The sequence below is a fragment of the Aulonocara sp. 'chitande type north' Nkhata Bay genome, linkage group LG20 (assembly GCF_057382095.1).
Source record: "Aulonocara sp. 'chitande type north' Nkhata Bay isolate Kocher_YH1m ecotype deep benthic linkage group LG20, A_spYH_male_GT1.1, whole genome shotgun sequence".
Classification (NCBI taxonomy): domain Eukaryota; kingdom Metazoa; phylum Chordata; class Actinopteri; order Cichliformes; family Cichlidae; genus Aulonocara; species Aulonocara sp. 'chitande type north' Nkhata Bay.
Window position 1 is genome coordinate 15,313,497 of NC_141363.1, and position 13,336 is coordinate 15,326,832.

At 42.6% G+C, this 13,336-nt stretch overlaps 1 protein-coding gene across 2 annotated transcripts in view; it reads right to left on the reverse strand.

Annotated features, from left to right (window-relative positions):
* The window catches only part of LOC147305333 (SLIT-ROBO Rho GTPase-activating protein 3-like), a 31,342-nt gene extending 18,972 nt beyond the window's left edge, over positions 1-12,370 (reverse strand). For both annotated transcript variants that reach the window (XM_086276947.1, XM_086276946.1), the window contains exons 1-4: positions 12,102-12,370; positions 3,049-3,406; positions 1,055-1,226; positions 782-944 (exon numbers count right to left, since the gene is read on the reverse strand). In XM_086276947.1, the coding sequence (XP_086133073.1) occupies positions 782-944; positions 1,055-1,226; positions 3,049-3,118 (405 nt within the window). In that variant the 5' untranslated portion in view covers positions 3,119-3,406; positions 12,102-12,370. The remainder of the gene's footprint in view (positions 1-781; positions 945-1,054; positions 1,227-3,048; positions 3,407-12,101) is intronic.
* Positions 12,371-13,336: the final 966 nt, after the last annotated feature.

The window sequence follows — 13,336 nt, forward strand, 5'->3', positions numbered from 1 at the left end:
GCTTCCTGTTGCCCACCAATGCAATATGCCCTTTACACTTTAAAGGCCTGTTACACTAAGTCTCCTAGTACAGGTAAGAGTACTAGAAATAGTACTAGCAGCTAAACGCTAGAATTAGGGTACGATTAGGAGTGAAAAGGGTGAAAAACATGGAACCTTTAAATTTGAGTCTGTGGGAATTTAGGACCTTCAGAGCTTGACAGCATTAAAACCTGGAGGTTTATTAAATATGATTTAGTTATTCTGTCTTGGTAAAATTATCTCTTCACTTCATATTGTTTCCATAGTATTACTTTGATCTGTAGCAGTAATTCATTTAATACAGTGCTGAAAGTGATATTAGAAAAACTAAAAGAGTTCCTCTGCTTGATGTCGGGCCAGACAAAACCTCTTAGCTCCTCTGACATGTCTGTAGTGGCTTAATTAAGATTCTGCTCACATTTCAACCACAAGAAGGTACGGAGAGCATGTCTGACATCCAGTAATTTGAACAAGATGAGTCTGTGTAATGTTTTTTTAAGTGAATGAGGCCCAGCGTTACCAAGACAAATTAGGATCTATATTAAAGCCGTCACTGTATTTGGTATTTGTCAAAGCTGCAAGTTCATATCTGGGAGCCTGCTCAGTTTTAAAGGAGTCATTTTAGAGTAAAGTAAAAGAAGTAAAATCATCTTTTTATTTGAAAAAAATAAATGATTGGCTTGTTTTGGAGTAGAAGGACTCTCCCTCTACCTTTTGCTGCTTTTCATACATGTGACCTTACACTATAACATCCTCTCACCCGTTTGTGCAGGCGATGTGTGTCCTCTGTACCATGTGCCAGCCTTTGTGTGAGCGTGTTGCAGCAGGTGTCACCCAGTGCTGCATGTTCCCGGCTCTCCAGACGGGTCTGAGTCAGCAGAACAGACCAGACCTGACACACGGACTGACCCCACTGCTCCTTCCTGTACAGTAACAGAGATGCGCACCGAGATTATGGCACGATCACGCACGTCAGACCCATGAGAGGAACAGAAAAGACCCAAATGTATAAACACAACTGATGCAGCCTTACTTTTTTGTTTTATGAGTAAACCTCTCTGTGAGTTTGTCAAGGGCCCGTGCATATTCAGACTCGATGTCACCCCGACGGCGGAGAAACTCAGACAGGTCTGAGAGCTGCTGCTGTTTCACCTCCACCTGGGAGTCTAAAATCTTTATCTGGTCTGTCAGCTGGGCCCGCAGGTCTGAGATGCGAGGGAGATGGAGACAGGGGAGACAAAAAATAGATTAGACACTGAAGTAAACACATGCTCACAACCTCTAACAATCACAGCAAATGTAATTACCTGCTCAGCCAGTGCATAAAATACAGTATGTGCCTGATGTCCAACTGAATCACTAAATAAAGGTTTGGAAACGAACTTTAAAATAACATAAGCACAGGAAAATAAATAAGGATTATGATTTTTATAACTGATTCAAAAGCTACTATAGAGTATTGTATAGGTTGTTTTCAGTGTTTTTTTCTTTAATTTTGTTTATTTAAAGCGTTAGAAAGCAACACAGTTTATCTTCCCTGTGTGTGTTTAATAACATTTGGATTATTAACAAAAATTAAAATGTGGATAATTGCACAACCCTATTCGGGGCATCTGTCTTCACTGACATTATAAATAGAAAAAAATACTGAATAAGGAGTTTGTGACTTATATTGACTTATTATTGCTACACGCACTCAGACACTTTATCAGGTGCAACCTCTCGCTTACCTAAATATCCAATCAGCCACTCAGAAAGCAGCAACTCACTGCACTGAGGCATGAAGATGCAGACAATATGAGTATCTGAAGTTCAAACATGAGCATCAGGATGAGGACTTAAACCAGATTAAAACAGTGTTTACAGTCTTAAAAGGTGTTCTCACAAGGGCCAATCAGCTCAAACTTTTCATGTTTAAGGACATTTTGTACATTTGTAAGTATTTTTTTTTACTTTTAATTGCAAAGAATGAGAGTACGTCTACCACCACCACTCAAAGACAGGCATCCCCAGACACCAATAACAGAGGACAGGAAAAATAAAAACCCCTATCACAACGGCTCCTGAAGTACAAGCTGGAGACACACTGTATCTCTGCACATTTGGAAATAATGCACGCACATTCACCATTAGTATATGAATCATTTCACTGGAATTCTTTCCCTCTAACTCAGATAGAGGATCAATAATAATTCATGTCTTATGATCAGGTTTATAAAACGCAGCCAGTGGTGTGACCGATACAGCTGTTTGACTACCCCTGTAATGTGATAGTGATATACTAATTGTTATAATCATATCGATATGTATTACACACTAGCTTGTATGCAAACCCAACTAAAGCAGTAGCACAGCGACCCAGTGCTGCTCTTTGCTCTAAAAAGGCTAATACAAACATCCTTCTCTCAGAAAACACCACCTTCGCTTGGCTCTTTCACCTCACCCCCTGCCCCTCTACCCCCACCCTCTCATTGCTCATCCCTCTACTCCGCCCGCTCCTTCTTTCCCCTCTTTACTCTTTTTCCTCTGTCTTTGTGTGAGTACACAGCCCGGGGCTGACTGGATGTGAGGAGACAGCATCACTAATACTAGCTATAAATACACCCTTGTAGTACAGTACACAGAGCCAGGCAGCCACGGCATGAAGCCTCCAAATCACGACGCACACATGCGCACACACAAACACACAAAAACATGCTGGTGTCACGAGAAAACCTCATTACGCCAGCACTGGTCATTTTTGCTGTTGTTTTGTTTTCACTTACACAAAAATGATTTGCTTCTTTCTAGGCAAGCTTTTCTGCTCTCCTCCCTTTACTCTGCACGGAGCTTAGGTTTGAGTACGCACACATATGTTCAGATACTGTGTGTGTTATGTATATTTGTGTGGGTGTGTGTGGATGACTGCGCAGTGCACACATTCATGCATGACTGCCCGTGTGCTGTCTTGTGTGCAGTCATGTGTGCAGGCAAACGCACATGTACAAACGCAAGCGTATACACGGAGACAAGCGCATGCATATTCACCTTTCATCTGCGATTCATACTCAGCCAGGCTCCCCTTCTCCCGCCTCAGCTTTCCGTGTGAAGTCATCATCTTCGATCCCCTGGCCCTCGTCTGTCACTGAGACGCTCCTTCCCGATAGCTTCTCGGAGTCTCGCTGTCCTTCCCTCTTTCTGAAACCTTGTAACCTCAGCTTCTGCTCTTGATCAGTAGCCTGTGACCTTTCACCCTTGACCCCTTGGCCTCACTGCTCTACAGCTGAGTGCAGTGCATCGGCATCAGTGTCGATTGGCTGCTCTTGGCGGGGATGTGAGTCAGGTCGATGCGTCCATGGAATCCCCTGGGTTTCCGATGTGAGCGGTGATCCATAGGTGAGCTGGCCTGAGCAGCGGGCAGGGGAGAAAAAAAAAGATAGAAGTACAATGAGATTGGATATGGATGAGGAAAAAGGCAGCAGGAACAGATTTACGGAGGCCGCAATGAGAGAGTGAACGAATGAGAGGAAGTGGACACATGGGGGCAGGGTGACAAGACAGAAAGGGACAGTGACACCAGAGATGGAGATATAATAGGAGGGGTGGAGAGACAAGGGTGGTGCAGAGAAGGGACAGTAAGAGGGCAGAGTGATGGGGATGTGAAGGATTAAGGACTGGGGTGGGAGGGAGATGAGAGATGATGAGTAACACCAATAATGAAGGACAGTCGTAGCCTCGTAGGTTGGTTGTTGGGGATGTCCGTGAAGGTAATAGGCAAGGAAATACCTCCAGTGATTCAGTGATTTTTCTTTTCTTTTCCAGAAGCACATATATATGAATGCTGGTTAGAGAACAACCACACACTGGTCTATGTTTTTGTTTTTTCAATCACTGGTGGTTTGCTGATCTATTAATGACTTGTCATTCTTGGTTTGAGGGTTGGTTTGTGTTAAGAGGTGACCCCACTAACACAGCAAAGTCAGTGTATGTGCTACTCAGGCTGAGAAGAACATCAACCATCAGGTAAAAGACATAAAAATCTGTTGTGAGATCCCCTAATTCTGCTCCTCAACTTTAATCCGAGACAACTTTATTTATGAAGCACTATAGAGAACATTAGTTCAAGTTATACCCATTATAGTATTGTATACTTGTTATACCCATCTACAGGCATTGGTGAAACAAGAGGCCACCTTCAAGATGAAAAGGGATGCTAACATGTAAGAGACAAAAAACTGCAGTTCCTAAAAATGGCCAGTAGAGGCCAACTTCAGAAGTGAGTCAATTCCCATTTTAAATTTCCCAACAGTTGGGCATTATTCACAGTCTCCTCTGAAAAAGCAAGTACACACTTACTGCTTCCATAGGAATTAAGCGTAACTTATGGGTAACTACTTAAGAGTGAGTAGCAGCCAGGTAGTGATAATCAAATGTACTTCATTAATTGATCAGTAGCCTGCTTGAGCACCTCTATAAAACCAGACGTTCTGGCAGTTTTCTGGTCCGGAGCATCCAGGTGTGTGTTCACACAATGTCACAATCTTCCCAGGAGTGGGTAGTCCTATAAATCCAACTCAAGGTCAGACTGTGCAGAGCTCACACAAACTGCAAAAAACCCAAGAGTCACATCTCAGACAGTACAGGCATCAGACAGCATGTTAAATGAGAGTGCATGGAAACACAGCCTAGGTTTACAAAGTTGTATCTGAGCAAACAACATGAAGAAACCACAAGACTTCTGTAATAACCTTTTCTGGACAGACCAGACCAAACTGGAGATGACTGGTCACAAAGCACAGCAACAACCAAACACAGCTTAACAGCGCAAACACCTCATCTCAGACATTGCTTATGAGTGAAAACGTAGCGCTTCCAGTCGATTTTAAGTGGAAACTCTGAGAATAGCCTGTTCCAGACAACATTATGTGTTCAGCATAAGTTACCGTGGTGATTTAGCCGGATGAAAAAGTTAGCCACTTCTCGGACACGGAAAACTTTGACATAGCTAAAGCTCGACTGAAACTGGGTGATGCAACAGGACAATGATCCCAGCTAATCTAGAAAAGAATAGCAGAAAAAGAAAAGAAATAAGGGGCTATCATCCTGGCTAGTGGCATTTCTGAAACAGCTGCAATTATGCACTAATAAACTATGTTTAACCTACTAGCATTTCTGACGCAGACGAACAAGAGCAGCAACATACAAATGTCCCGACGTGCACATCCCCAGCCTAAATATAGTTACTACTTCTTCCAAAATACTAAGACAGCGCTCTGACTTTGGGGTTTCATAAAAGGACTTCATGAAACAACAGTGGCTACATCCATCACATATATACAGTCTATGTTTGCTAATGATTTCTACTGTGCAAACAGGTGGTGTCTATTCCCTACCTCAGTGTATTCAGTTAGTGGGCAGGTTTTTCATTGGTTGAACCTCGTAATATCACACTGGGTTGGGTTTTAAAAATGGCTACAAGCTGATTTCTCCAACACAGAATAACCTTTTAAGCTTGGTAACTGGGTGAGGGTTTTTTTTTAACTTAAATCATCTTCTGGTCTAGTGCTCTTAATATTTAAACATTTTTACCATTCACTGTGTAATATAAGGTCTGGTTATCTTTTGTTTGTAGTCAAATCATAGTGCTGTGACGTGTCATGTTCACAAGTTCACAATGTAAATATATTGTGCCTATGCATAACTAAACATACAGAGAAGAGAAGCCAACAGGAAAGAGACCGGGAGAAAATAACATATTTAGAGAATGCAAAGTGCGCTTGATTTTCTGTACTTTGAGGACGACTTTCAAGTCCTTCGAGGCTGTCAATGAAAATCAGTTTCTTACTCATCTCTCACTTTTAACTTCAACACACATGCAAGGAAGCACACACACACCCATATATACAGAGGCAGCTTCACCCCCCACATCCTGTGTCAGTTTCTCAACAGGTTTCAGAACCCTGTGAAGGATGCAAAAAAAAAATCCTTCAGTGGAAATTGTTCCTCAATCCGCCACAAGCAATCAATTGTGTTCAGTTCACAAAAGTAACTGAAGTTAAAAGACACCAGGTGGTTTAATGCAGTTTCATTTATACTGTAAAGTTAATACTGTTGATGCAGGTAGATTGTACGGCAGTACGGCACACTCAAGGAGATAAAAAACAAACAAGAAAGCTGGCCTGGCATCTCTTCAATGCCATCTTAACAACTGTTGTCAGACCTGTGCTTTCATTTCCTCCAAAAACAGTGCACTGAATGTGATCCAGACATAGTCAGTCATGGTTTCAAGTGGAGAGTAAATCTGGAAGCAGAGCGAGCGAACGCGAAGAGAAAATCTGCAAATGAGACTCCAAGGGTCCCGAGACCTCTGGAGGCACAGGAAGCCTTCATCAGCGTGCGACCTTAATCTGCACAGAACAAAGCCACTGTAAATGATCTGAGGAGAGAGGAGGGGATGTGAGGGATTCAGCAAAAGACGAGGGAAAACAGTGGGGGTGGGTGGGTGGCGGCCGGGACAGAGAGACAGAGGTTAGAGGGGACCAGTGTTTCATACTTAAAGTCAAGGTCACTGAATGAAAGAGGTCACGTGGTGCACGTGGTGAATATAAAGCAGACTGACGACAGGGCAGGATAAATGTGGTAGCGTGTCTTAGAGCTTTACTGCCATCAGGGGGGTTTCCTGCTAATGTCAGTTAAAGGAAAAAAGAAAAAGGGACACTAAGCAGAATCAATACAAGGATGATATTGTGTTAGATGTTATGCTGATACTGCACGGGGATTTCCTGACACTACTGTTAGCCAGCAACGATTTGCTATGTTGACCGTGTTAATGTGCAGAACTTTATGTTGTGCTGTCTAATTGCAAATTGTAAGACTTCTCACAGCTGCCTCGGAGGAAAACTATCCCAAAACCCCCTGAACTCAGGACATAGCCAAACCGTAAAAACAAACAAAAAAAATCATAAAAACAAGTAAGGAAATATATGGGTGTCAGCCAGCGGGACCCTCGGCCAGATGATCTAACTTCCCGAAAAGCTGACTTTTGGGAACTATTAGGCTTCCGCTCAACAGCACTGCAGACACAGGTGCTGAAGCAGCTTCGTCACCACAGATGAATGTTGAAAATCATGAATGCATGATCATGCTAATGTATGCTCTAGCTGTAAATTGACTGATGTGAAAGCCCAAGTCAGACAGAGTCAGGTGTGACACCGATCAATTGACGTGCTGATTGGAGAGCCTCTTTTAGATGCAATCAGGACCTGGGACAGGATGGAGCTGGTTGCAGCTTATACTGCAGGAGGAGTGAGTAGGATAAACATCAGCTAACAAAAATGTTACATTACATGCCTTACAAAAAAGAAAAGAAAAGTATAGACCCATAATGTGTCTGGCACGTCATATTATTGTACAATGTGCAATGTAAAAAAAGCATACTGATGAAACAGAATTTGCATAAATGATCAACAATCTGGACCTGTGGATGGAAAAATATAGCTGCATCATGTATTTTTAAGCATATATTGTTCCACACATAGGGAGGTAACCTAAATGAGGGATCACACCTTCGGCCAATTCTGTTTACTAATCATGATAAGTACTTCTCAGGACATGATCATAAATGTTTAATGGTCTAGAGGAAACCCTGATGATGTAATCAGAGTTATCTAAAGAGTAAGTGCATGCCACACATCGTGGGTGTGAAATTAAAAAATAAATAAAACTTCTGTAGTGGGCAGAAGGAGACTGAATAAAACCCGCTGTCCAGTCACGATATGGTTCATGAAGAGCTTTCTCATATAACCAGCTGAATGTGTAGATATCTTAGAAGTTGGCTGCTTCCGTTTTGACTGCTGTTTCTAAAAGTCGTCTGGTTTGAGTATCCCAGTTTTGTGAAAATGCAACACTGACTTTCTGTAGTAACTCTTACAGTGAGTTTTTGTAGCCTTTTTTTTTTTTTTAATTTTCACCTCTGTGACTACAAATCACAGCTGGAGATTGACACATGCTAAAAGCCAACAGCAACTTCAACAGGTTTTACATTTAACCAAAGTAGATGAACTGAAAACTACACTTCCTTTATTGTCCACTTGATGCTGGCTCCAAAACTGAGTCACGTCCCATTTGCTCCATTGTTAAAATGTCCAGCTTAAGCCTAGATTAAAAACAAAACAAAAGTTTTGCCTTCATCGTTAACCAAGGTATGGTGGACAATGTTACCCATACTAGTGAGCTGTAAAATTAGAAATGCGTCTACTTTTGCTGGCAGGTTGCTTGACCTCTGCTGATTCCTGAACTCAACCAGCCTCAACCATGTTTGTGTTGTTTAGGGCTGCCACAAACGATTATTTTGATAGTCGACTAGTCACCGATTATTTTTGCGATTAGTCGACTAATCAGATCATCATCCACTGGACGTAAAACGTACAGCTTATTGCACCAGCAGCATCTGCTCTTATATAACTATCATTAGCTTACAGCTTTAAGTGTTTAAGGTATGTGCTAACTAAAAATAAAGACAAGATGATAGTTTGTTTCAGTGAAGTTTAATAAACTCCTTGCTATCTAAAATATAACAGGACACCGGAGTAGATTCTCCAGCATCTCACACTTCTGATAATCAGTTGTCTGCTTGACGTTTATTCAGCTGTGTAAAAACTAGAACTTTAATCTCAGCCAAACAGATTTACTCAGGAACAAATAAAATACTAAAAGAAAAAAAAAGCCAAACAATAACATTTTTAAGTTATCTAAGTGACTCATATGTTTAACCTGAGTAGCGAAAGACGGCGGTGGGTTTGAAAACGATTTGCCGGGAGTCCGGTGTTCTCACGGCTCTAGTTAGCCTAGCCCCCGGCTAGCTATCGAGCTAGTGGGTAACAGACGTCTCCGAAAACGTCGGAGCGCTTTTGAAAATATGCGGTGTCTTGATAAACTGAGCAGATATTTGAGGTTTCCACAGCTACATTCCCGCCTGAAAATATGTTAAACGTTTATTTTGTGACCCAGAAAGAATAATAAGAGTAATATTAAAACTAACTAGCTGCCGCCATTGTTGGAAACTGAGCTGGGCCGCGCTATGAATTCTGGGACACAGCTTCTTCTTCGGGGTTTAACGGCAGCTGGCATCCTTGTACATGCAGTGCTGCCATCTTCTGTTTCAATCCGTTATTACACTCTTAAATCCTACTACATATTCCTGCGTCTTTTGTGATCTTACAAAGCTTCAAACGACGCGTCGACTATTAAATCAGTCGTCGACGATTTTGATAGTCGACGTAATCGTGACTAGTCGACTAATCGTGGCAGCCCTAGTGTTGTTGGTGCCACTTGGCGGATTTTTAAAGAAAATTATCTGATCAATAATATGGCCTGCTGTGTGGTGCGGAGTTTCTTGCCCAAAAAGTTAATGATTCAGTTTTAGTGAGTGAAATCCTACGTAGCATTAATTAGCAGGTTTACAACCTGATGCACCTTGCTAAGCTTGCTAGCATTAACTAATAACTTAGCACTTAGAACTCCCTTCCAGATATGGTTATATGGATCTACAAAATCCCCCCGCACAGCACAGCAGAAGGTAAAATGCTAACGTTGAGGTTTCAAGCTACGGAGTCTAAAACCCAAGTGATGATATTGTGGCTACATCCATCTTTGATATACAGTTTTTTTTGCTTAGACTCTACAAAAGAACAGTATTAGTGAATGGCTGAGTGTGACTTGCAGTGTAAAATGATTTGAGTCATCAAGATAACTAGAAAGGTAGTGGGTATCAACCGACTTTCAACTGCTGGAAGTTACCTTATTTGTCAGCCAACTGGCTGCATGACGGTAATTCTGAAACCACAGTATACAGCCAACGTGACTGCATCACAACAAAAGGTAGCACAAACTCATACCGACTCCAGGCCCATAACTTATTAAGAATCTGCCATGAGATTTAGGACGCTATATTCGCCATGCAAAGTAGCCAAAATCCAGGTTTGTTTGCTTCTTGCCAGAGTTTCTATACACTCCTGTGTACCCTGTGAAGTGCTGCTTGTGCAGAAACTTCCACAGCAAACAGGAAACTGCATAATAGTATGCTACCACAGGTTTTTTTCCTCTCACAACCATCTGTAGAGAATTACTCTGTTACCTGAAAATCTCACCAAATCTTTTTAGCAGCAGCTTAATCCTGGTTCGCGTCACAGCCAAAAACACACAGCACAGGGTCAGCTAGTTTCAAGGTGGTAGAGGAGAACCACACGGAATTCATCCCATAAAAGAAAGTGCAGCCAGCAGTCCACTAAGTACCGGCACAGAGCAAAAAGATTTACATTTGCAAAAGGACATACATTTTTTCTGGCAGTAGCACAGTAGCCATATTATACACATGGCAGGCGCCTTTTAGATTCTGGCATGATACCTAATTGCAAAAGCACGGAGAGTTGACTTTAATGCAGAAGATCATTTACAGGCAATGTTTGTGGAATGCATACCTGTAGATCCCGTCAGATATCAAAAAAAAAAAAAAGGTGAAATGAAACAGTTGGGCAGTGTGAGGGGGTGGAAGGCTGTCAGGCCACATCCGCTCCTCAGGCACAGCTGAAACTGCCTGAGCACAGCGCTGAAACCTTCTCTAAGTGAGATAATTAATCAGCGCTTTAGGTTTAGTTCTACTGATATTTTTGCTCCTCGGGTCTACAGTACTGAAAGAGAAAATCTCACTGCTGTAATATGAAATCAGGGACATTTACACAAATATCTCCACTGCTACTAAATCTAACTACAGTTTTTTTAAGATATGCATATATATTAATAGTAAGCATATTTGAGGCCACTTTCCATTTCCATTGTTCTACATTTACGGAAACAAAACTACTTTTGACTCCACCATCTTTTAGCCAGACCTGCTATTACAAATTTGAAGTTATGGTCATAAAATAGTTATAAAGCAGGTCCACCCTACCTGACATACATTCACCTATATTGAATTGGTTACAGCATATGACTGCATCAATAGATAGAAAGTAAAATTACTGTTAAATTGTTCTGCATCCTTTGGGTTAAAATGACTGTGACCTAAAGACTGTGACCACATGTGGTTTCAAATTCTGTGGAAAAAGTGTCACGCCTGATTTCCTGTAATGTCACTTAAGTGTCCGGCACAGCTCATTGGCAAATCAACACATGAGGGAAGTGGAGTAGGTCAAAATTAGCACCACGTTATGCATGTGCAAGCACAGCAAACACGCTTGAAGCACACCACTGTCTGTGCAGTTGTTTTGATGCAGTGAAAGCAAGGACGCTCGTGTTGCCATCTGAGGTCAGGGATTTGCATCTTAGATCAGGCCAACCTGTGAGCCGGAAGGGCTACGATTTCAATCAACGTGAGAATTTCAAGTTTTATCGTGACAATGTCGCTCTCGAATCTGCTGCTCCTCCTGGGTTTAACTAAAGGTAAGCTCATCAAATAAGAAAACAAAACACACCATTCGGCTTCCTACATAAGCTTTTGAGCTTGCTGTGTCTGTACTCGAGCTGCTGTCTTACATTACTATCACAATCTTTGTTGTTGCACTGTGAACCAACAGCACAAAGGGAGCGCTACTTTGCAGATGCCTCTGAGAAGCTTGTTTATCTGCGTGCCTTAATAACATAACATGAAAATAGCTGTGAACTCCTTATAGGTGAGAAGGCCAGCAGGTGGGATTTAAGGTTCCACAGCTCCATCAGCACTGGTGTTTTTTTGTTTTTAACAGTGGCTGTAAATCACCCCATATGGTCAAGGCACAGTGGCAGGGCTCCACACAATGGCCACATAAACACCTCAGCATAATTACACAAGCACGCAAACACACACACTCTCTCTCACACACACTCACACTCATATACAGAGCATCAACAGTGAAAATGGTGCACACTGTATTACATAATTGATACTCCTCTAACAGCCAGTAGCTCCATTTGTCCACTTACAAACCCCCCAAGAGGACACAGTGTCCATTTAAGACACCAAACTATATATAAACACACAGACACATTCACTTCAGTCACGCATGCACATGCTCACACACACAGGTTGTTTCTGGATTTATGAGCAGCATGACAGCCGTACATACCTCACTTTGTGGTCCTCTTCGGTCTCTTTCTATGTGTTCCTCAGCTCTCCACCTCTCTTTACATCCTTCGCTCTCTTTCTACCACAGACACACACACACACATACACACACACAGACAGTGTGTTTGAATCTGACAGATTTCTCTCAGCTCAGTACTCTCCACCCTCTCTCTCTATTTCTCAGGGACACACACACACACACAAACTCGCTCACTCAAAAAACAGCCCTCCCTCTCTCCCGCCTTTCTTTCTTCCTTCCCTCTCCTGCCAAATAGCCTCTCCTCTCGCTCACTCACTCGCGCCAGAGCTGCCTCTCTCCTCCCCACTCTCCCTCTCCGCCATGCGAAGCAGCGCAAAAAGCCACGCCCCCGCGCTCTCTCCTCTCCTCTGGGCGGCTATAAATACCGCTGCTGCTATGAATATACCGTCTTTCTCCCTCAGCATCCCTCGCTCCTGCTCTCTCCCCCCTGCATCCATCCTTCCCCCTCACCTACACTGCACCACCCTTCAACCCCCACCAATCTTTTTCTAAATGTTTCCTAATGACCTTGTATTATTTTCCCTTGCAGCACACGACAGCATCCTTTTACCCCCCCCCCCCCCCCCCACACACACACACCTCACTGTCATGCAAGATGCAACCGTCGACACACAAAAACACAAAAAGGGCCACAGGATCACATAAAAGGCAACCACAGACAGGAGCGATTGGTACTACCAGTCTCTTTTGCTTCCTGTCTATCGTGTCGGATGTGGTGCGTATTCCCCCCCTCCTCCTCACAGCTCAGAAAAACACGCTCGGATCGAGAGACGCGCACCGACAGCAGATCGCACCGTACTCCGCTGCACAAATTAATTCTACCTTCATCACTAATAGCATTAACACCTGCTCGATGATGAGTCAATCTGCATGTAGCCATGATTAATGGACACCCCTGTAAGAATGCAATAAGTCCCCATGAAATCCATTATGTTAGATGAGTGAACGAGCGGGATACTCTGCACATTTCTTCCACGCGTTCCAGCTTTTATCTGATGAATGCAGGAGGATGAATGCAGTGTAGTAATAATATGACATGGATAAATGATGCTCCTGCACCTGCAGAAGTTGACTGATTTAAAAATAAATAAAAATAAAATAAAACCAGAGAATGGATCTTATACTTTCAGTACAGTAGGTATCATGAACGCTGAGCAACATCCTGTCTCTGCTCTTCCTCACTGGCAGCAATAATG